Genomic DNA, 24,432 nt, shown 5'->3' on the forward strand with positions numbered 1-24,432 from the left:
GACTGGCCTTGTGTCCCAAGAGGTAGCTTGTGTGAGCTTTCTTCCTTTTTGGCAAGATGCTGACAGAGCTCTGTGCAGCAGAGATCAACCCTTTTGATGGAATACCCAGAGGTGCTGCAGCATGCAGAGCAGGTGGACACTCAGCCTCCTGAGCAAGTACAGTGCACCACCCACTCACTGACAAGGGCCAGTTTCCTGACAAGGACCACAGGAAACTCAAAGTGCCTCATTTCACAAGGACACCCCGGCTCCACACGCCAGGCAATTTTCTGACAGCTCTGCCCTGGCTGGTTACTTTAGAGGAAAATCTTGTCTCTGTCCTCAGTTTTGGATTTTATTACATACCATACTGCTAGCTTCTCATCATGATTAAACTCATCCTTTTGGGGAAACGGGGTATAGCTGAGCCTTGGAATGAAAGGCCAACTTGAACATAAATGAAAACAGTGATACTGAGAATTGGAAGCATTGGTACCATTGGCTAGATTGTCAGGGTGACACATTTGGAAGGAAAGAAGGACTTGTGAGCTGTGGGAACTGGAACCATCATTCACCTCTATTAGTTTTTTCAATAAATTTATAAAGTTAAGGTGGTAATACCCAATTTGTAGGATAATTTTTTAGGATTACATATGGAAATAATAGTTGTAAAAAACCTTGTGGAAGCATAGTACCTGGTCTGGAGCAAACCTTCCAAAACATTACTTCTGGTTTTCAATTACAGAAGAGTCACTGTGGCCATCGACAAGGTTACTAAAGCTTTTGGAATGGGCTTTTCCCCCCCCAGGATTGGTATGCAAGGAAAACAGGATCCATGCAAATGAATGAATAGGGTTGGAGAAGACAGAAGTCCAAGGTGGGGTGCATAGGGGCATAAAACCCTGGGTCTATGCTGGTCTCTCACTTGCCATGGGATCTTGGGCAACTCCTTTAAGCACTTGGAGATTTGTAAAGAGAAATAATGCATGCAAGGCTTATGGTGGTGCTGGGTCATGAAAAGAGCAACCCCTGGACTCATCCCAGACATACAATGAAATGTCACCTCTGTCATGGGCTCCAGGGTAAAGAAGAGCAATAGGGAAGAGTATCTATGTTTCTCCTTTTCTCACTGGGGCAATCTCAAACTTGAAACTTATAGACCAAGTCTTGGGCGTACTGGAATTGACCAACCTTCCCACTGTCAGGTAGATAAGTAGACTGTCTGGTCTGTTGGGTGGGGAGATAAGGGCTAAGACCGTTACTTTGAAATCAGGCCAGGAAATGGCTTCTCAGTTTCTTCTCCAATTACAGGTCCCTTGGGAGAGCAGAGGAAGTCAAGACATTCAGGCCATCTTGCCCTCTAAGTGACCTGTATCTGCTTCTTTGGAGGTGTGGGCCAGTATATAAATAACAAGTGTGCACTGTCCAATAGAACGCCTCCCAATTGCATCAGCTTCACTTCCAGCCATCCACAAGCTCTTGGCAGGAAGATGTGGAGAAGCTAGGGCTATACACTCACTGTGTTCTCTTTGGGCAACAGTGAATGAACTGGACCTTGGCTATTTAAATAAAATTAGTCATTGTGAATATATTTGCATGCAATTTGATTTTAAGAATGTTTGCATTAAAATATTACTTATATTTAATATTGAATTTGTTTAGTGTCTTCTTAAACTTGTGGTCTGAGATGAGTGTTTCATTGCTTGATCCTAGTCCTAATCCTGTTAGTGTCAGAGGCCTGGTGGGAGGTAGACAGTGAGAGTGGGGAGGGCAAGGTGGTCTACAGATTGACCGGAAGACTTAACATGAGGATTTTCATCCCAGTTCTTTGCCAGCCCTGGAGGTACATCTAGAGGTTGGATGAAATGATACAGTATGGGCCGGTGGTCTCTAAATGATCCAGAGGACATCAGGAGATGAAATGTATGGAAATGGTTTCGATTGTTGCCTTCTGGGTGTATGTGTGATGTCAGACATCTCATGGATACAGATAAATGGCACTATTAAACTTTAGATAATGAATAGAGCAGCACCAACAACTAATACATGGTCTATGTATTAAGAAGATAAATGTTGAGAAACTTGATGCAGGTCCATAGTACAGAAGAAATAGTATACATATTGAAGATGAGAACTAGAAAGGACCTAGTTTGTGAACAGAGAAGGATGGAGAGAGGGAGAAGGGAGAGCAGGATAGAGGAAGGAAGGGAGAGAGAGAGAGTGAGTGAGAGAGAGAGAGAGAGAGAGAGAGAGAGAGAGAGAGAGAGAATGTGAGAATGTTTAGGACTTAGAAATTCCTGTTCCTTGACTTCTTATGAGTCTTAGTTAGGGTTTGTATTGCTATGATGGAACACCATAACCAAAGGCAACACAGGCGAGGAAAGTGTACACTTCCATATAACTGTTCATCATCAAAAGCAGTTAGGGCAGGAATTCAAACAGGACAGGAACCTGGAAGCAGGAGCTGATACAGAGGCCATGGAGTGGTGCTGCTCATCATGGCTTGCTCAGCCTGCTTTCCTATAGAACCAAGGACCATCAGTCCAGAGATGGCAGCACCCACAATAGGCTGGGCCCTTCCCCAGCAATCATTAATCAAGAAAATGCTCTAAGGCTTGACTGCAGCCTGATCTTATGGGAACATTTGTCAGTTGAAGTTCCCTATTGTAAGATGACGCTAGCTTTTGTCAGATTGACATAAAAACTAGCCAGGGAATCATGAAAGCTCAGTGAGCGTTCCTTCTGTGAGTCCTCTTGTTTATATCTGTGAAGCAAGGAAATCCTACAGTCTCAGTGGAGATGGATGAAGGTGGGACCAGGGGCATGCTGTTTATGAAGCACCTCATGTGGATGCTGAGGCTTACCTTGTCTCATGCTCCTTCCCTTGGTAGTCTATAGCTGCTCCCTAGGGTTTGCACATCACTTCGTAGACCAGTGACCTTGGAAGGTTGCTTCTGAATTACAGAATGTCATTCAGGCTGGACACGTTGGGGCCATTAATAATAATTATATCTGATTGATAGGCATGGCATAACACATACCTCTTAAATAAACTGTTGCACATGAGCTTTGGCTTAGGGCAGCAGGCCCCAGAGGGCAGGGCTCTGCTGTGTTAACAGAGAGCAGGGTCTGGGGTGACAAAACTGAACAAATTATTATCAGTTCCATTACCCCCAAGCCTGGCCTGGAGCAATCATCCTGGCCCCTTCCACTTCCCCAAAAACCCAGTATAAGGCCTGATTGTGCAGCAGTAGCTGCAGCCACTGAGAGCAGGGACGACAGACTCTCATAAGGTGTGCCGGGCCAGGGTCAGGGAGGAAACAGGGGACATTAACACCTAAACATCTGGGGAGCCTGCTTCTAGGATCACCACCACTACTGTCTTTGCCTCTTCTTTTCCCACATAAGTGAAGTTAGCTCCGGCTGGGGGCTGACCTGTCCCTGCAGGTCTGGAATCTGGGTAGAATGTGGTCCTAGGAAACAGCCATGAAGATCTTAGGAGGGCACTTTTGTGGCTCAGTTGCCCATCCCTAACTCCTGTTTCAGACTTTCCAGCTCAGGGCCTGTCTATCAGAGGAGGAGGAGGAAAAGGCGGAAAAGGAGGTTCTCTGGCCTTCCCTTGAATCAGGTAATTAAACGAGTACATGTCATGTGCCAGAAGCTGTGTTGGACACAAAAAGGACAATTCTGAGGACAAAGGCAGAATTGCCTCTACTACATGATCAAGGAGATATGAAGCAGCCCCTGGTCCTGTCTCTTCTCCTGTTGGGGACAGTTTCTGCTTTTCATCTGGGTAAGTCCTTTCCATGTATTCTCATCCATCTTCCTCCTTTTCCCTCTTTCCCACCCTTTTGGTCAGTGTTGCTGTTATCACAGGGCCAGGGTCACAGTGTGTTCTTTTTGGGTTGCTCACACATCTCTGGTTAGATATCTCCCAGACCCAGAACTGGCTCCTTCAGGAGGAAACAAACAAACAAACAAAAACCCCAAAGCATCTATATAATAGGATGAAGAGTCAGTGATCATTTCAGGCTTTTCTCATAAGGTCTTCCTACCCATATACATACCTATGGTGTTAGCCAGCATTCAGGCTGTTGTCTCTCTATGAGGCTGGAGTAAGACATCTCTTTTTACCCAACCTAGAGGAGTTCCTTATAGTGTGTGGCTCCAGATTAGGACCCAGGAAAGCGCTAGTGGATAGTTGGAGCTGTCCGAGGTGCTGGAGGAAGAGGGCTTCTCATGTGATGGCAGGTCACCTCTTCTTCCTAGAGGCCACTCACCCCCACCTGGAGGACCCAAAGAGAGAGCCAGACCTGTGGAAGGATGCAGATGGTTCAAAGGAGCAGGGAGGAGATTTGGCTCTGACCCAAGAGACAATGCAGACAGAGGGAGAGGAGGCTGAGAGTTCTGAACATCAAGACATCTTTGAAGATGAGGAGTTCAACCCAGATGCCTTAGACAAGGACTCAACATGCCCCGGGGAAGAGGACACAGTTCATTTGCAGGGAGCTCCTGGGTGCAAGAGCTGCCACTACGTGCTGGTTAGGACTCCCAAGACTTTTGATAAGGCTCAGGTAAGTGATAGGAAGACATCATGAAAAGGTCAAGGGGAAGGAAAAGGACTGGGTTAAAAATTCTGTTCTCTATTCATTTAGACTAGTGTTTCTCAAAGCTGCAGAATTGCCTGGAGGTCTTGTTAAAATATAGGATTTGTAGCTCCATCTTCACAATCTTTGAATCAAGAGGCCTGAGGGGTGCGTTGCTCTGAGGATTGTAAGAAAGTCATAGGGAAGGGGATCATCTTGGTCTGAACACTGCACTTTTAGAACCATTGACCTGTGTACAAACACTTTGGTGACAGGGATACTTGTGTTTCATGGAAGAGGAGGTGGAAAAGGTGTAAGAGCCAGAGGTTGAGGGTAGGGTTGGGGTGAAGCACTGTCTTCTGGACATGACAGAACTGTTGCATTCATGAGCCCACAACAGCTGTGGTTGCCTGCACAAGACCTGCAGAAGATCAAGCCGATAAACATTCCATCATGGATGTGCAGGAGTCCACAAGCACCATCCTTAGATGAAGAGTTATTGTCAGCTGATGGCTGCTATGAGAAAGTCAGTTTCCTTTAGGGGTGTGGCCACTGGTAGGTTGAGTATGGTCATGCATGTATGGACAGCATTAATTAGTCTCATTGGGTCATATGTTTACTAAAAGAGGGTATGAGGTTGGAAAGAAGATGTGTATATGATTCAGGAGGAGGTAGAGTAGGGAGCGAGGAGATACGATCGAAACACGTATGCATGCATGAGAATCTCAGAATAAATAAAATATTGTATTAAAACCATATAGAGCATTAAAAATAACTCCTATAAGAGGGGAGATTCAAAGTGACAGACTAACCCTTCTATACCTCACTCAACACTTCTGTGTGGCCCACTCTGGGGTGTGTGTGTGTGTGTGTGTGTGTGTGTGTGTGTGCGTGCGCACGCGCGTGCGCGCACATGTGCATGCTAACTAGGAAATGTCAAGATTTGACAACTGCACTGAAATGAATTTTAAAGGAGTAATCTTACATCTAACAAAGAAAATAAAAGAACCCCCTGTGTTAAGTACTGCCGTCTTTCATTGACCATTAATTGTTTTCTGGGCGACTCTCTTCACCTTTCAGAGATCAGGCTCTTCCAAATGAAGATGTATGGTTGCTCCTTAGTCTCCATGGGACATTGGTCCCAGGACACTCCCAGTAGACACTAAAATCTATGTTCAAGGGGCATATGTACAAATGGCATAGTGTTTGCATATAATCCTTGTACATTCTCCTGTATTTTAAATGTTTATGCTTATTATTTATTGTGTTTATGCAGGAGTGCACACACTATGACATATGCATGTAGGTCAGAAGACAACTTTCAGGAGTTTATTTTCTCTTTCCTCCATGTGTGATCCATGTGTGGGATCAAACTCATTTATCTACTCATTGAGCTATCTCATTACCCCCTCTTGTATTCTTTAAACCATTCTCTAGATTATTTTTAATACTAAAATGTAAATTCATGAGAATAGTTTTTATACTTTATTATTTGGGGACTAATGTCAAAGGAAAGAGTATTGTTCAGTGTAAATATAACTAAAAATACACATTTTTAGGGGCAGAGAGATGGCTTCATGGGTAAAGTGAGCTTGTTTTGAAAGCATAAAGACTTGAGTTCAAATCTCCAGCACCCATGGAAAAATCTGGATATTTCAGTGCATGCCTGTAACCTTAGCACTTGGGGGCAGAGACAGATAGATCCTGAGAACTCGCTGGCCAGGCAGTCTATCTCAAGCAACAAGCTTCTGGTTCAATGCCAGACTCTGTCTCAAGGCAATAAGGCAGAGAGTGAGTGATAGAGGACAACCCACCCAATGCTCTATGCTGGCTTCTGCATGTGTGCATCCACACCCTCATAGGTGTGCATTACTCCCAGAGCCCCACATACAAACATACAAGAGATATTTTCAATGTATGATTGGTTGAATATGTGGGCAAGAAATCCACAACTATGGAGGGCTGACTGTATGGTTCTGCTGTTTTTTAATTGTAGTGCAGGTCAGAGGAGATTATGCATTTGAATTGCCATGTGAAATAGTCTCTAAATGGTGACTATAATTATAATTGGGATTACTATTTCCTGCAAGGATGTCCTGACCACTGATAAAGAAGCAAAATAGAGTCTTGATGGAAGCAAGTGGATTCCTTATAATGAATCTGTGAATAGTTGTAGGGATCTTTCTTGGTGATTTAGGATCTTGAGGCAAAAGAGAGTGAATTCTCTATCCCATCTCTCCCCGCTGCAGCGTGTCTGCAGGAGATGCTACCGAGGCAATCTTGCGTCCATCCATAGCTACAGTTTCAACTACCAAATCCAATGCTTGGCCAGGAAGATCAACCAGTCCCGCATCTGGATTGGGGGCATCCTTAAGGGCTGGGTAAGTTCAGACCCAACTCAGTACAGAAAGTTTTGTTTGTCTTGAGGGATCATTTGCTGGCTCACAGTTAAGGTGTCCTTTAAATGATAGGCAATAGGATGCTGGCATTGGCCTGTACTGTCTTGGGAGAATTGATTGCCCATACCTCTCACTAATTTCATATTCAATTACTTCAGGCTTGAGGCTCAAAATTAGCCATGGTAAATTTACACCAAGAAATTGATAATTGTTATCAGCTAGTCAGCTGTCACTGTGACAAAATGCTTGAGAGAATCAATTTATAAGGAAGAAAGGCTTATTTTGACATATAGGTTCAGAGGCTTCAGTTTACACTCACTTAAAGGTGTTGGTTTGGATTTGACATACAGGATGTCATGGTGGGAGTGTGTGGCAGAAGATGACCATTTACTTCTGGTGACAGAGAAGCAAAGAAGAATGAAAAGGTTCAGGGTCCTAGCATTCTCTTCAAGAGCATGCCCCGGATGACCTAACTGTCTCTAAACTCTGCCTCTTAAATGTTCTACCACCTCCTAATTCTATCACGAGTTGGGAACAGTCTTTAACGGATGGTCTTTGGGGGGACACTTCAGATCAAAATTAGTACATGTTATATAAGGGTTCCTTCTTACTTCTCTCTCACCCTTCCCTAGGTTTGGTGTGTGTGTGTGTGTGTGTGTGTGTGTGTGTGTGTGTGTGTGTGTGTGTGTTTTCTGTGTCTACTTCAATGTGGAGACCATAGGCCAACTTCAGGTGTCATTCCTTAGGAGCCACTTAGCTTATTTTTCAGACAGAGTCTTTCACTGGGACCTAGGCTCTCTGATCAGCTACACTGGCTGACTATGAACCCCAAAGGAATCCATTTATCTTTGGTACCTAACACTGATATTCCAAAGTGTGAACCAGTACCCTGGATATTTAATGTAAGTGCTAGAGATTGAACTCAGGCAAGCCCTTTACCAGCTGAGCCGTCTCTCCAGTCCTTAGAGTTGGGTTTTTGAAACAAGTGATCATACAAAATGAAAGTGACAGAAAGATTCCAGGAGACTGACTCTGGGCTCATCCCAGTTGTTTACTGTCTGAGGAGCACCCTCAGATCCTTGGTTTTTCTTCCGTTGTAAAACAGGGATCTCCATCCCTAGTGGTAATCCCAAGATAGTGCATGAATGAATTATACTTAGTACTAGAAGAATGGTCCATGGGCCATCATCATCAGTTATCACTTGGTAGCTTGTTAGAAATGCAGAATAATGGGCCCCATGCCCGAACTCCTGAATCTGAGCCTGCATGTTAATAAGATCAGCACAGTTGGGGAAATCTGCCCTGTATGGTGTCTAGGAGCAATGGTTATTCTCCATCGCATCCCCTGCAAACCCTGAGAGATGGTGAGCATTTGGCCTCTTTCCAGGCAGTGAGAGGAGTCTACAATGGCTTGGATCTTCCTGCCTTCTTTGGTTCTCTGATCCACTTTCTTCTCTAGTTCTTCTGGAAGAAGTTTCGCTGGACTGATGGGAGCTGCTGGGATTTTGGATACTGGGCCCCAGGGCAGCCTGGGAATGGGAGAGGACACTGTGTGACTCTAAGCACCACAGGTGAGAGGGATAGGCTCCAGACAAAGGGGATGTATTGATAAAGTAGAATTTCAGCTGCTGTTTCTTGGAGTTGCCTGGACACACCTCTTCAAACCTACTCACTCCATATGGAGAACTCAAACTTGGTCTGTGGGGAGGGCTGAGGTGTAAAGACTTCTCAGGGCAAGACCAGATGATGGGATACCTTACAGAGGGAGTAGGTGGGAGCCCTTTACCTCCTCTGATACCAGGTTAACAAACTTGAATGACTTAAGTGGTCAGCAAGACCAGCAGATGCGAATGGAAGGTGTGGAATTGGTGATGGCTGAGACAAGATGCTAGCTTCCAGCTGCAGATGTAGGGAACAGCATACATGGTAGATATGCAGCACTTTAGTATAGTGGCTGAATGCATGCTAGAGCAAGAGGGCTGTGATTTGCATGCCACCCTTGCTACCTACCAGCTATGATATAGCACATTGTTGCCACAAATCTCTTCCTCCAAAGATGATGATAGCTATGGAAGAAGACAGAAAGGCACCTGATGAGGGAGGGGTGGATCTCAGTGCAGACCCCAGTCAGTTTATATTACTATGTTCTCTGCTGCAGGGGGCCATTGGCGAAGGGCTTCCTGCAAACGCCACCTGCCTTTCATCTGCTCCTTCTAAGTTGGAGGTAGGACTCTACCTTCGAACCTCCTGCCTTCACAGCCCTGGCTGCTGGTGTCCCACCATTTGGCATTCAGTTCTGTCCCCTGCCTCTCCTGGTCAAAGAGTCAGGCATTCCACTGCATCACCTAAGTCTTGTTCCTTTTCTTTCTGGAACTTGTTCTGTAGAGCAGGCTGGCCTCAAACTCATAGAGATTTGCCTGTCTCTGCCTCCTGAGTGCTGAGATTAAAGGCATGTGCCACCAAGCCCAAAAAGTCTTGTTTCTTCATTGCCCTTTCTGGGAGACTCCTGTTTGTTGGCAGTGTGATGCAGGTGGAGAGCAGTGACAGAGCTTGGGGCATTGTGTGGTGGTGGTATCAAGTCACCTGGAAGCTGAGCAACGCTCTCTGAAGTCTCTTCTTCACTGGCTCTCATTCCTCCTTTCTACCCAGTGAGAGGAGAGCAGAGCAGAGCATCTACTGGGGAGCTGGTCCTGCTTTGCTTGGTCTTATGAGGTGGGGAATTGAGTGGCTTTCCAAGAGAAGGCGCTTACTCAAGAGCTGGTATGCAATACCGAGATTGAATGTGGGGGACACCCTGAGTGGTGAAAACTCTTTTACAGAAGTCTGTTCCTCTAGTGCTATGCTTTTTTGGCATCCAGCAATGACTCCCATTTCCCATTCTCTCAGCCCCGTCTTGGGTGTTTCAGGAGAGAGGCGGCCCTCTCCTCCATTATCACCCACTCTTTCTGTAGAAAAGCTACAATTTTGAAGGGATCTGTCCTATACTCAGAAGTCCAAGGCAAGAGACTCACTAAAGCATAGATCCCACCCTTAGTTCTATTATCTTGGGCCTCAATATTCCTTCATGTCACTCTCTCGGACCTGGGGAGATGGAGGGAATATAATTTTTACCTTTAACTTTAAGCCAGCTATACACTGGGCTAGAAGGATTTCACAAAAAGGATTTAGAGTAGACAGAACAGGAGGTTCACAGTTGAGACTGGGTATTAAAGAGTATAGAGAAAACCTCAAATTGTATGAGTCTGTATGCTCATAGTGAGAGAATTTCTGAACATGTACTTGTAAATGTGGGATACCCAAAATACAAATGTATACTAGTATCCCACATATTCTCTAGGGCTACTGGATTTGAGGGAACAGAACAGGGATGGGGCACAGTCCTAGACAGTGGGTTGGGGAGAAACAGTATAGCCAAGTCCTTTGAAGATGGAGGTCTTTGAACATGGATGAATAGGCCTTGACACCCATGGCATCTTATTGATGGTGGATGACCAGGGTCTGTCTTGGTAGAGGGATCATTGGCTCAGCTCCTAATTGTGGCATAAAAGCCTGTCAAGAGGTGGAGCTGCCTAGGAGTGGGGTGCCATGTAGGTTCCTGCATCGAACACTGCAGTAAGTGGACTCTTGACTCAGTGCTTCTAGAGAAAGTGGGATTGTTGCAGGGGGTAGGATGATGAGCAGTAACAAGGACATTTTGGGGTACACCAAGCTCCTGATGCAGTCACTCACTCACTTTCTCGACACATCCTCTCCTTCCCTGACAGAGAATAATGTCTAACCAAGGAGCCCAACACCCTGATGGCCAGAGCCATAGGCAGAGGTGTGTGTGTGTTGGGGGCAACAAGCTCCTTCTTGACTAAAGCCTCCTTAGAGCACGCCTAGCTAGTAAAATGCTCCTCGAGTCTCTGGCACTGTTTCTGAGTGTCGCTCTTTGCCCTTAGGTAGCAACTGTGCTGGCTGTTTACAGCCTCTCACTCTTGCTTAGCTCTTGACTAAAAGGCAAATAATCTTGAGAGAAGACAGTCCCCAGAACCTTATCAATTACTATCCCCAGAAGACTGACTGGTAACTTGCCAAGAACAAGGTGTTGTGAGAAGGAACACAGAAAGGAAGGGTATGGAATGTCAGGGTATAGCGGGGATCTGGCGGGAGGGAAGGGAAACAGACCGCTGTGTCCACTGTGTTCGCTTCCTAGAGACGCAGGAGGACATCCTCGGTATCTCTTCAGACAGTTGGCTCTGTAACTTGTTCCTGCTTCTGGCTAGTGCAGGTCTGGGCACCAAATGATTCTTACAATTCTCCAGCTCTATTTCTCTGCCTCTGGGAGACTGTGTGCCTCATCCTGCCAAGCTACTTCGCTTAGATTTCACCAGTTACTGCAGCAGGATCTTGCTTAGCCCAGGTAACATATGTAGACAAAAGGTCAGTCAACAAATTTCCTGACTTTCTCCCAATAGATACACTACAGACGTCAACATCTCACACTCCAGTATCACAAATCTCTGGGTTCAAGTCACTTCTGCTTCCATTTCCTCATTTCACTCAGCCTCAGTTTCTTTTGTAAAATGAAGATTGAATTAGGCAACGTTTGTCATCCATTTAGCCCACAGCTTGCCAATGGTGAACCACTCCACCATTGAATGACAGCTTGTATGCTGAGCAAGGTAGCCTGGAGAGTGAACACAGCTTCCAGCTCTAGTTCCAAGAACTGTCTATTTGTTTTTCTACCAAATTAATAACAAACCGCAGAAACCTCCCCAGGTGTGGTCAGGGCCCGTGTGACCATGTCGGTGACGGCGCTGAGTAAATCACAGTGTATCAGATACAAGCTGGCTGTTGTAATTTCTATTAGCCTACATCTAATAGCACACAAAAGTGGACTTGATTCAGACAAAGGGAGTAGAGAATGGGGCTTACACACTTACTGGAAGGTCCAGAAGAGGCTCAGGCACCTGGGGGAGGATTATCCTAGTCTGGGGTACAGTTCCCTTCTAGGACACAGTGTCTCCATCTCCTCCTAGGAAGCATCTTTGTGAACTCAGCCTTAGCTCAAAGGGGGCCTGGATGCCTCCTTATTGGAGGATGTGCTGTTTCCTTTACTGATGTCTCTGCTGGAGAGATAAAGCCTGGCCAGGTCTACTGGACCCAGGACCTGATGCTGGTGCTGGGGAGACAGTATCCCATCACCCATAATGAGGGGGACTGTGAGTAGCAGATGGAGGGAAGGGTTGATGGACCTGGTGAGAGGACTCGTACCCCTTCTCCCCCTGGGTGGAGATCACTGGGGCTGGGTCTGTTCAATCACTCCCATAGAAGCCTTCCCAAAGTACTCCTACACTACCCCTTCCCCCACCTCTCTATACCTTCTGGTGAGGGGCCAGCCCTCTGCCTACGTGTATGCTCATCTCTCCCAAGACCTCATCACCATGCCCATGTTCCCAGAGGAGACTAGCCATGACACTAATGAAACTTATACCTCAGGCCCACTCATTTGCATGAACCTCTCTGATACCTAATTCTGTATTCTTTTTTAAAGAGATGCCTCCAGCTGGATGATGACACTTGCCTGTAAATCCCAATCCTGGGGAAAGGTTTAGGGGGAAGGCTGTAAAGTTGAGGCCGGCCAGGGATACATAGCAACGTCTTTTCATCAAAACCAAACCAAACCAAACAACAGCAAAAACCAAAGCAAACAAACAAACAAACAAACAAACAAACAAACAAAAAAGCCTTCCCAGTTGCTTCCTCCCCAAACCTTGATTCTGTCCTTGAGCTTCTGAGATTTAGGGCTTCCTCTCCTGCTCCCCTTTACTTTAAAAGCCCATAAAGGAGATGGGACATCTGAGCCAATGGAGACAAGATGGACTTGACTTCTGTTCAACAGTGTCCTTCTCTGAGCACAGGACACCTGTGTTCTCTCTTGGCCCCTCACTATGGCACAAGAGAAGCCATTTTCCATTTCTGGCCTTAGTGTTGATCTGTAAGCAGGGGTTTGGATATGATGGTTCCTGAGGCCCTTTAGCTTGTTAGGATCATGTGGAACAGGCCTGGCTGACCTGGCTGAATGCTCACAGGGTACTGGATTTTACTGTGCCTCCCCACTTCTTTTTTGGGACAGTTTCATGGGACCCAGGCTGGCCTCAAACTTACTATGTTGCCACAGATGAACTTGAACTTTTGACACCACCACCCCCCCCACCCCCCCCCCCCCCCGTCTCCACCTCCTGAGTGCTAGTATTATTACAGGTGTGCACCACCATACCTGGATTATAAAGTGCTGGAGGTCGGCCCCTGGCTTTCTTTACACATGCTAGACAAACACTGTATGTACTCAGCCATATCCCTAGCTGCTTAAGTAAGGCTTTTCCAACAATGCTTAAACAAGGACAGCCGATGTCCTGGGGGCATGATGCTAGGTTTAGAAATCACTTCTCACCTGTCGTGTTTGGTGTGTGTGTGTGTGTGTGTGTGTGTGTGTGTGTGTGTGTGTGTTCTATCTGGATTCTGGAGTGGGGGTCCAGATGTGTGAGGGCCTATCTGGAGAATAAAGGTCTGCTCCTCAGCTTGTGCTTGAGATATGGGGTGAGGTGAGGAAAAATTCACCAACAGACATACCTCCTATTTCCTTCTGAAGCTGGACTTGGCCAAGTCAGAAATGAGAGTCTGTACTCCATCTCACTGGGCTCCCCTAAAGTAGGGCCTGCATTGCCGAGAAAGCTCACTGGTGATCTAGTCACAGGAAAGGCAAGGAAAGGCAATGGACACAAAGGGACCACATGTAAGGAGTTCATTCTTCCCTCATGAATGTGGGCAAAGGAGTTAGACCTGGGTATAAATCTCACTTTCTGGTGGCCTGGGGCAAATGACTCAGTCTTCCTGAACCTTTGCTTCTCTTCAAAAACAAAAACAAAAAAAACCCCAGAATTATACCCTACAGCATTATTTTAAGGGCTCAATGAGATAATGCCTATGGAAGTGCCTGGTACTTGGTAGGCCCTATGGGTGTAACCGTAGCAACCATTTTCTCTCTCCTTTGGAAAGGAATGGATACTGCTGTCCCAGAACCCTGGGAAGCAGATGGGAGGCATGCAAGGGATAAAGGCAAGATTTGGGTCTTAGCGGGAAGCATTACCTGTCTGCTGAACAGTAAGGACCGAGATACCTGGCTGTGGTCTTTGGGATGAGCAGCAGAAATGAGAACCCCTCTCTCCCCCATCCCACCCCCATCTGCCCAGACAGGGTGGGCCGTCGGAGAGTCTGCAGCCTAAGGGTGAGCATGGGACCCTGGAAGGGGCCCTAGTGGCCGATGGAGTAGGCCCCCGAGTCTGTGGACTGCTTTTCCACAGTGGCCTGGTCACTGGGGAACACCGGGTTGGTGGAGGCGGTACCCTTCAGTGTTGTCTCAGTCACCTGCAAGCAGAAGAGTTGGCAGTGTCATGGTTGACTCTGGGCAGGATCTTCCAGTGTGACCCGTGTGACAAAATCAGCAGCTGGGGTGGGGTGGGGTTGCCTGGTCACTGCGGGAGGTAGAATAAGTCTCCGAGAACCCAGGGCTTTGCATGCACTCCAAGGGAAAAGGGTAACCCAGGCCATCTCCAGGCAGGATCCGTTCTGCCCCACAAGCAGACAAGTGACAGTGAGTGGTGGGCATGTTGACAATGACCCACAGAACTGCCCCCTCCCAATTGTTTTCTTGTAAGGGAAGGGCTGGTGTCTTTGTGCATGCTGGGTAAGCAGCAGACCCCTGAGCTACACCCAGCCCTAAATTCCCAAAGAGTCCACCCTTGGCCCAGCACTCTCTTGGACCCCACACACTAATGGAGGCCCACTGCACTTCCATCCAGAACACCCTGGACAGGAAGCCATTGAGAGTCCCCAGGGTCCAGCAACCCTCCTTGCTTTGCTTCCTTTGCTTTTCAGTCCCCCCCCCCAACCCCCCAGCCAACTCACCTCCTCAAACTTCCTGGCTTTGTAGTGATCGGCCCCTTTGAGGAAATTGAGCAGAATGATGTCACAGAGGACAGTCCCCTGGAGGGAGAGCAGCAGAGCAGGCTCAAACAGCAGCTCTGAGGTGGGCAGGGCTTCAATGGCCCCTGTGCTGCCCAGCTCGTGGCCAGGACTACTTTCAGCAGGCAGGCGGCTGAAGCATTGTGGGGGAAGGGCATGAAGGGGTTGAGTCTTCCCGAGAGACGACTGTACAGCTCTTCTCAGAAAATTCCCAGAGGCTCTTCGAGATCCTCTATGACCCACCCTCTAGCTACCGAGAAATGCCCTTGGCTCACAAGCACAGAGAGTGTGAAGGAAGAAGCACAGGGTGCTAGGGGAGGAGTCCCTGGGAGTGGGCCTTTGTTCCCTCCTTGCCTAGTGGCTCTGTTCCTCACTAAGGTATCCTAGGACTGCGGAAACATGGAGTCTCTCCCTCCCTTCATGGTGAGAGGCAGGAATTTCTTATATGACAGAAACACCTGAAAACAGGGATGCAGTCTCTAGAGGCCATGAGCCTTGGGAGGTAATGATGGGAGATGCCCAAATCAGGGCTACTTAGCAGCAGGTGTTGGAGGCCAGAGGAGGGCTTAGCCTGAGCTGTCTGACAGCACCATGCCTGCCTTGGCCCTACCCTGACTGCCCTGTAAGAGGCTGGGAAGACTGAACTTACCACTCCCACAGAAGTGAAGGCGGCCACGGAGCTGATGATGGTAGGGATGATGTTGAACTTGCCAGCCTGTATGTATAGACAGACAGCAAAGCATGAAGGCAGGGCTGAAGAGAGAGGGGGTGAGGGCTGAGGTTACACTTGGGCTCTTGTTACAGAGGCTGAGGAGCCTGAGGAGTTTTCAGTGGCTCGGATGGTTCCACCCTACACAGCACAGGGGGCGGATGGGAGATGTGGCCAGTTGGCCAGTTGAAGACTCTCCTCCCCCGAGAGCCTCTTCAAGCCCCAGGTGCAGGCACTGGAACCCCTTTTTCTCCCCTCATCTGCTGAACCCCAGGACTCACGTTCCCATACACCAGCACGTCAAAGCGGATGCCAAAAGCCTTCAGGAGTGTGCGGTACTCGCTGCCATTCTCCATCTTGTAGTATTTGGCAAACCTGGGAGTCAGAGGGGAAATGGGGTCTGCCTATGAATTCTTCTGCCTGAACTCTTGGGGTTCTTTAGAGCTCAGTAGTCATTATCAAGCAGTTGATGGTGGGTAAGATGCCTGCTATCGTTCTTCCTGCACTGATAAGGAGACTTCAGCAGCAGATTCTGGGGCCATACCTAGAACTTACAGAATCAGCATCGTTGTTGTCGAGAACTAAGACTCTCCTCATAAAATAATCTCAGTTTGTGTGTGTGTGTGTGTGTGTGTGTGTGTGTGTGTGTGTGTGCGCGCGCCCATGAATGTGAATGGAATGGCCTATGCATGTGTATAGCTTGAAGTCAACATCAGATGTCTTCTTTGATTGCCTTGCACCTCATCTTTGAGACAGGGTTTCTCACTAACCCTGGAGAGCTCCTCAGTTGGCTACACAGGCTGGTTAATGAGACCCTGGAACCCCCTCACCTCCACCCTCTCAGCACTGGGATTACAGACATGTGGCTTTTAAACATGTGAGCGCTGGGGCGGGAACTCAGGCCCTTATGCTTGAGCAGCAAGTTCTCTCTACCCACTGAGCCATCTCTGAAAACCTCTCTCCCTGTGAGTTTTAGGTTTATGACAGCCTGAACTACAGCTGACCACAACTGGCCCCAGGCTTCTTTAGTTCTACTTGCTTGGGTCTCTCAGGGCCCAACTTTAACCTACTTGGGCTCAAGGCCTGACTCATACAACTGTGTACCTGTCGTTTATCCTGAGATGCAGTGGCAACAATAAAACAGTCCCGCTCTACGGGGTTGCCATGAGAACCGAGAACGCGGGCCGTGTTGTAGAGCAGCCCTGGGCACAGGAAACATACACTGGTGTTGGCCATTGTTATTTGCTGAAGAAATATGTTTTGTACCCTAACTGAGAAAAGCATTTCCTGCTCCCTCACCTCATTCTAGCCTTGCCTCCATCCCGTGGCAGAGGAAATGGTTTTCATATTTTCCGAGGCCCTGCAAGGTTAAATGACGCACCCAGGATTTCCCACTGGAAACTCAGCACTTGATCTGCCCAAGTCCTTTGCTTTGTCTTTTGCCCCTCAGCTTTGGCTGCTGGATGCCTTGTGGTGAGCTGGGGACTCATAGGAGTGATCACATTGCATTATTTCCACAGACTCAGTGGTGCCCACACAGAAGGGTGACGTTCACACCCTAATTTGCAGATGCCTATGGTGGGGAGGGAATTGCCTGTGGCTCTGAAGCTCATAAGTGCTAGGCTTGAGATTGGAAGTGCCCTTGGGGAACTCCAGCATCAGGTAGAAATGAGTCTGGATCCCATGGTCACCACCTGCGAACAGTGTGGCCTTTGATGTTTCTTAGCTCTCAGGGTGTCAGCTTCCATGTCTGTAAGATGGGGGTGCCCCTGTCCTGTCAAAGCTCTGTTAGCAGCAGCAGGCGAATACTCGCTGAGACAGACTTAAACACTATTGAACACTACTGAAATCCCACAACAGATATTCTGTCCACCAGACACTGTCTTTCTCTGCCCAGCTCTGGCCCAGGGAGCCTGGCTCTTGCTGCTTCTAGCAAGCAGTCTGCTTGGCTTTTAGGTGGGTTCATGCAAAGGAAGTACCAACAGGAGATTGGAAAGGACGGGACACTCAGTCTGCTTGGCCTCCAGCAGTGGCTTAGCGCCCACACGGGCTTACAGAGGGCCTTCAGCTTTCTCTAGATTCCGCGCTTTTCTCCCTTCACTTGCCCATGCCAGCGCTATGATAACAGCTTCCACAGGCTGCCAGCCTCGGGGTCCTTCACCACCTAGGTTGGCTCCTCTTGTCCCATGTGTACCCTTGTGCATTGCTTCTTCATGTAATCACACCTTTTGAGGCCACCCACGTCCCCTTGGGATACCTGCTCTAACTGCCCCCACTTTGTAGACAGGAAGCTCACCCAGACACTTCTGCCATCGGGAAGCAGTACAGGAAGATCAGGTAGTAGGTTTCTGCCCCTATCCATGCCTGGGCAAGGCCTGAGTGCTGAACCTGCCACCAAGTAAGGCTGAGAACCATTCAGTGGAAGCATTCTCAAGGGTGCCTGATGCCAGGTGTTTCCTGTGGGCCCTGCAGCTGAAGGGACAGAGTGAGGGAAGGCAGGAGAGTCTTCTCCAGAGAGTGAGACCTGGGGTAAAAATGGCAGTGACCCAAGAGGGATACTGGATGAAGTACAGCCACTGAGCAGGAAGAAAGGAAGGCTTGGAGGTCGGGCGACTGTGTGAGGAATGAGACCATCTTTAAGTCTGGTAAGTGTTGTCTGGGTAACAGTGGGAGAGCTCTACACAGGTCAAAGCAAAGCAGAGTGAGTTCAAGTGCAGCAGAATGGGGATGGGATAGACTGCAGGAAGGTTAACAGTTCTGTCTCTATGAGACCCCAGAGCCCGGACCTTCCAGGAAATAGACAGAAGATTTCAGAAACCTATGGCTTTCAGGCTGACTTGAGAGTATGTAGACCAGACAGACCATGACCATCTCAGCACCCACTATTTATAACGTCCCAGAAATATATGCAGACTACCTCAGTTAACCTCATGAATAATGCACTGTTGTTGACCCATTTTATAGATGAGAGAGATGAGCAGGTAACTTGCTTGAGTCAGGATTCTGATGACTTCTGATTCTAGAACTCCACAGCCCAAACTTGGAATCTCTGAACCATCTGTCTTTAGCTAGTTTTAACGATGTAAGCACCCTGGTGCAAGGTCTTAGAGCCCTTCTAAATTCTACATTCTCACACAAGTGGAGAATTCAAGATCCTTGTCACAGAGATGTGCTCGTGGCAACTGGGCATGGGGAGCGGGGATGAATCACAGATGTATGAGGCGGGGCTGGGGTCGAGCCTGTGGTTCTGCAGCCTTCATGTACAGCCTAAGGCTGCACCCATGACAAATGCTCTGACATGGACTCAGAGAACAAGAAGTTGGCATCCTAGGCTCACTGGTTAAATTTAGCCTGGGAAGGAATGTGAAGGGAACAGGGAGAGAAATCAGAGCGGACTTGGTTTTCTTCCAGCACCTGCCTTCCAAGAGGCAATAAGCGTGGTGGTAAGATCATCATCTCACCAGCCACCCACCCTCAAGGAGGCTTGGCAGGGAAGGCTTCTCTTCCTGCTGGGCGGGAGGAATTGCAGAGCTCCGGGAGAAGGGTCTAGGCTACAGAGAGGGCAGGACTGTGCAGGGTCCAGACTCCACTCCAGCGGAGCCAAAGATCACAGAAGCTGTCTCATCATCCCTGAGGCAGGGGATGGCTCAGATCACAAGGGCTTGGGGTATCTTCTTGTTGACTCACATTTGGACCTGATTTCCCTGTCCCTCATACCTGGCTGGTGCTCCATCACTGGCTCTGTGGATGGAAGGGAGGCTTGTTACCTGGGGCTGAGATGGTTCAGTGCAGTATACCTTCTGTGTTCTCCCGCCCCCACCTCCCGCCATCTAATGGCTAACTATTGAGAAGCCAGGGGACACTGATGGGGCAATCTTGATGGAGACTGAGTCAAGATGGCAGGCAGCAGACTAGAGCCCAGAACCACGCCACAAAGCCCTCCAACATCTCTGACCCACAATGTTAATCCACAGGTGAGAGGACTGTTTGTTACAGCAGTTATCAATATCTGTCCTGACTGTTACAACCCTCCTCACTAGTTTTATCACAGAGTTCTCTACTAGGTACCAGCACTGTACCAATTCACTTTATTCACAACCACCCCCGTGGCATTAAGTCCTGTTGCTCTTCTTACTTTACAGATGAGTAGGCAGGATCAGAGGGGTTAAAAAGCCTAAGCCATAAAAGCCAATAGTCAGGAGGGTGAATCTGGAATCCAGGCCCAGTCTGTCCAGCTGCAGAGTCCATGCTCTTGGCCAGCACTGTGGTTTGAACATGGTTTGTCTCCTCTGAAATGCATGTTGAAACTGAATCTCCATGGTAAGACATTAAGTGGGATGGGCAGGACCTTTAAGAGGTGATCAGGCCTTCTCCTCATGAATCTCTGTTCTTGTGATTAATAAATAAATGGGTTAAAGAGTTACATCAAGAGTGGATGTGTTGGGGCTGGGGAGATGGCTCAGCAGTTAAGAGTACTTGCTGCTCCTGCAGAGAACCTAGGTTCAGTTCCCAGCACCCACATGGTGGCTCACAACTCTCTGTAACTCCTGTTCTGTGGGATTTGATGTCTTCTTCTGACCTCCACAGACACCAGGCACACATATGGTGTACATACATACATGTAGGCAAAACGCCCATACACATGAAATAGAAATAAATACAACTTAAAAAAAAAGTGTGACTGGATGTGGTAGCAGATGCCTTTAATCCCAGCATTTAGGAGGCAGAGGCAGATGGATCTCTGTGAGTTCCAGGCTAGCCTGGTCTACATAGTGAGTTCTAGTACAGCTAGAACTATGCAGAGAGACCCTGCCTTCAAAACAAAAAAACAAAAACAAAGAGTGGGCATGCTGTAACAGCAGGTCCAGTGGGTCTCTTGAATGCTACCGCCTGTCATTATGGGATGTCTTGTGCTTCCTCATAACTCTGACAGCAAGAAGACCATCTCCAGATGTGCCCCTCCACCCTGACTCAGAATCGTGAGTCAAAAATAACTCTTTACTTTGTCCTTCCCCAGCTATCGTATCATTAGTAGTAACAGAAAATGGAACAGGACAGTCAGAATTCTAGATTCTTCTCTGCCCTCTCTGATGAGGTCCTGACTTAGGAAGGAACTTCTGTCAGTGCTTATGAGGGTCTATTGCATTTGCTGGCGTCACTGACTAGGACGGGCACAGGAAGCACAGGAGAGCCACTCACAGTGGGAAGACGGGACCTCTTCATCTGAAGACAGAAAGGCTGACCTCTGCTGGAGCCTCACTGTGACCCCTCTCATTCTGAATGTCTTGGCTAGGAAGTGGGGCTGGTGATAAGAACACTGCCACTCGACACCTTGGCCTGGAGGACAGGCCCTGCTAACATGAGCCGCTCCATTTCCCTCCCACAGCACACGCCTGCCTTCCTGCAAGCCCTGAACATGCGCCCCAGACATGTGGAGCTTTGGGTCATGCTGCTCCCCTCTCCTCCCTCTCCACCCTGTGAATTCACCTATTCATTCATTAAGGCGCAAGCTCAGACAAGCTCTCATTTTTCAGTAGCTAATCAGTGCTTAGAGTGCCTACTGTGTACTGGGCACTGGGCACCACTGACACACTGATGAGCTCTAGTGCTGTTAGAGGGAGAGAAATATCAATCAGTCACACAGTCCAAAATGGGACACAGAGAGGGGCTGGGAGCTGAAGAACACCAGTCTAAGAGCACAGCGGTAGGTGAAGACTTTCGTTTTTTCTTTTGTTTCTTTCTCTTTTTTTAAATTTTATTTTTTGAGACAGGGCTTCTCTGTGTAGCTTTGGAGCCTGTCCTGGAAATCACTCTGTAGATCAGGCTGGCCTTGAACTCACAGAGATCCGCCTGCCTCTGCCTCCCGAGTGCTGGGATTAAAAGCATGCGCGACCACCGCCCGGCTAGGCGAAGATTCTGGCCTAGACTCAACTTCAGGCAAAGCTCTGGGTTACAGCACATCGAGACTAGAGGGATAGGTGAGAGGTGGAGGCAGCATTCCTGGCTAAGAGAACAGCAGGCTGGGAAAGGACATGCGCTTTTGGAGAAGCCGAGAGTGTTAGAGATGGACTGAAGCGGCTGTGGCTCAGTCCACCTGCTCTGGCTAGGACAACCAACTGTATATATCTCCTCCCAATCCCACGTTCAGTGACTTTACCCTTGTAGCTTGACCACAGTGGAATAGTTACTCTATGGACAATGACATCCTATACCCTAGAGAACAGGTTTGCCAGTGCAGAGAGCTATAGTGGTGAAATGCCCCTGCCCTACTGTCCATCTCCATCAGGACCCAGGCTCTGGTACTACTCTGGTACATGGTCTGTGGGCTACTAGGCCTACATTACCACCTGTGTTTGGTCTGGTGGTCACAGCAAGGGGCTGAGGAAACACTTACTGGAAGAGCAAATGAATTTCTCAGATTCTTAACCCCACAAAGACTGAGTTTCTCAGTGCCAGCCCCTGGGCATCCTTCTGCTGGCTGGGCGTCTCCAGATTCTCCCAATTTGGCAGATGGAACTAGGATGGTGGTAACAACATGCTGTTTTCTCTCTCAAACAGAAAACATTTAGATCCGGCAGCTGGCTAGGTGGGAAGGTAGGTGCCACTGGTGGGGGATGTGTTGGGAGGAGAGAGAGGACAGAAGGTATGTGGAGCACTTATACAAGCTTAGCCCAGCCTAGAGGCTTCTCACTCGCAGCTACCTTTAGGCCTCACAACAGCAGGGTGCTAATAGCCCTAGGTGGCATGGGGACTTAGCCATGGGACAGTCCTAGGGTCTGAATCCTTGCTTTGCTACTTGAAGTACTTTACACAACCTTGGGAGATCTCTCTCTCTCTCTCTGTCTCTGTCTCTCTCTGTCTCTCTCTGTCTGTCTGTATCAGTTTCCCTCTCTGTAAGGTGGAGACATCAGCATCTGGTGTTTAAGGAGATTAACTATGATGGAGGAGAGAGGGGATATGTAGGGAGAACTAGGAGAGGGAGAAAGGAGAGATAAATAACACTAATGATTTTTTTAAAGCTAGTGGGAAACACATTGTTTTACAGGCTTACTTAAAAATACATATATAACATATCAATATATATGTTAAATGGAGTGATAATGCTTCCCACAAGAGCCAGAGACTATCTAATAAAAACCCCAGTGCTAGGTATGAGAAACCTCCCTTTGAGTTGCTGGTCAGGGGAGTCCAAGAGGTTACTGTCATTGTCCTTGGTGTCTTCTAGCATACAAAAGTAAGACCTTAGTGCACTCTGAATACAGAACTTGGAAGCATTAAGCTAGAAATGACCTGTAGCCTCTTTCCTGAGGACTGACTCTCATAGTATCTGAAGGTGCTATACAAGATGCCAAAAGAGAAAGGCAGTCAGTGGGTCTATCCAGCTGTAAAGCCTATGAATCACAACAATGACCAGCAGGGCAAGATATCCCTAACGGTGTAATAGTGGTACTTATATCTTGGTGGTAACCAACAACTGTCTAATTGGCCTTAAGGCTTTCTGGAAGGAAATCATGTCTCATCTTGTAAACCTAGCCAACTACCCAGAGCTAGCTAGATTTCAGAGGAGAACCTACTACTGCCACTTTCCTAAGCCAGGATATCTCCTAACTGTATTCTGAACACTAATCCTTATACTTACAGGTAGGGGTAGCTCTCAGCTCTCACCAAAGGAGTTTCATTTTGCAGATGATAGAGACCATTACAGAAAGCCACAAGTAGTCAAAATATAGAGAACAACTAACTGTGGGGTGCCTATCCCCAACTGTCACAACATAACCCTTACATACACCTAAGGCTCAGAGAAGAGGTGGGGGGGGGGCGGAAAGACTGTAAGAGCCAGAAGACTCCGGCTGTCAGATACTATTTTCTAGACAGGGAAGCTGTATGCACAAAATCACAATATAGTTGTCTAAACAACCTGCTGACATGCCAATGTCAATGGGGAACATTTTCCAAGGCCTCACCTCCAGATGAAGTGTTACAGGGAGTCAACGGCAGAGGATGAATCAGTTTTCTCCAGGAATCAGTTCCCTGATGTGTTTGTTGTTCAATCCTAAGTGGTTATCCCTAAACACATGTATGTATGAGCAACACAAAATTGATTCAATAGGTTGTGTGTGTGTGTGTGTGTGTGTGTGTGTGTGTGTGTGTCCTGTTTATTTTCACTTCCTTGACTTTTTTTGTTTGTTTGTTTTGGTTCGTTCAGTTTTTTGAGACGGAGTCTGCCTGGAACTCTGTAGACTAGGATGGTCGCGGCATTCTTCCTGCCTCTGTCTCTTGAGTGTTGAGATTTCAGGGTGTATACCACGCCACCCAAACTCTCTATCTTTGATTTTACAAGCTACAGAAAAGCACAAAAACTGTCAGGTAAGGAACATGGTTGGGATCTGAACTCAGGCTGCTCAAATCCAGAGTCTACTACTTCCCTAAGGCAGAAGCCAAGAAGGAGTTGATGGCGGCTTCAGAGGAGGCAGGGAACTTGTTAACTAGGTGCTTCCAACAGCACCTCAGTTGTGGAGGAAAGCACCCCCCTGCCTGTGACCTGTGATCTCGAGAGACAGCTGCCAGCGCTGAGCTGAGAAGGGGAAGAAGAAGAGAGAAACAGAGCTGGAGTTGTTAGGGATGAAAGGCATCACTACCAGGCCAACATAGAAAGGCTACTGATGCCAGACACAAGCAGGAAGCTGCTGTGTGGTGCTCATCTCTTGCCTCTAGAGCAGTGGTTCTCAACCTGAGGGTTTCAACTCCTTTG

The 24,432-nt window shown here is 47.8% G+C and overlaps 2 protein-coding genes across 3 annotated transcripts in view; one reads left to right on the top strand and one right to left on the bottom strand.

The window, feature by feature from the left end:
* Positions 1-3,711: 3,711 nt before the first annotated feature.
* Prg3 (proteoglycan 3, pro eosinophil major basic protein 2) lies at positions 3,712-9,181 on the top strand. Its single transcript, XM_036183310.1, has 5 exons — positions 3,712-3,772; positions 4,249-4,553; positions 6,815-6,946; positions 8,424-8,535; positions 9,123-9,181. Exons 1-5 carry the CDS (start codon positions 3,712-3,714, stop codon positions 9,179-9,181), a joined length of 669 nt encoding a protein of 222 aa, XP_036039203.1.
* A 4,004-nt stretch (positions 9,182-13,185) lies between these two features.
* Positions 13,186-24,432, bottom strand: part of P2rx3 (purinergic receptor P2X 3) — a 34,540-nt gene continuing 23,293 nt past the window's right edge. The window contains exons 9-12 of one of the 2 annotated variants that reach the window (XM_036184636.1): positions 15,962-16,055; positions 15,621-15,686; positions 14,915-14,992; positions 13,186-14,374 (exon numbers count right to left, since the gene is read on the bottom strand). In XM_036184636.1, coding sequence (XP_036040529.1) covers positions 14,261-14,374; positions 14,915-14,992; positions 15,621-15,686; positions 15,962-16,055 — 352 coding nt within the window. In that variant the 3' untranslated portion in view covers positions 13,186-14,260. The remainder of the gene's footprint in view (positions 14,375-14,914; positions 14,993-15,620; positions 15,687-15,961; positions 16,056-24,432) is intronic. The other variant, XM_036184637.1, reaches the window with a different exon arrangement.

This window comes from Onychomys torridus, chromosome 4 (assembly GCF_903995425.1).
Source record: "Onychomys torridus chromosome 4, mOncTor1.1, whole genome shotgun sequence".
NCBI lineage: Eukaryota > Metazoa > Chordata > Mammalia > Rodentia > Cricetidae > Onychomys > Onychomys torridus.

Coding starts and splice junctions, on each gene's coding strand:
- Prg3 (XM_036183310.1), top strand. CDS start 3,712: ATGAAGCAGCCCCTGGTCCTGTCTCTTCTCCTGTTGGGGACAGTTTCT. Junction 4,554..6,814: donor AGACTTTTGATAAGGCTCAG/GTAAGTGATAGG, acceptor TCCCCGCTGCAG/CGTGTCTGCAGGAGATGCTA. Junction 6,947..8,423: donor GGGGCATCCTTAAGGGCTGG/GTAAGTTCAGAC, acceptor TTTCTTCTCTAG/TTCTTCTGGAAGAAGTTTCG.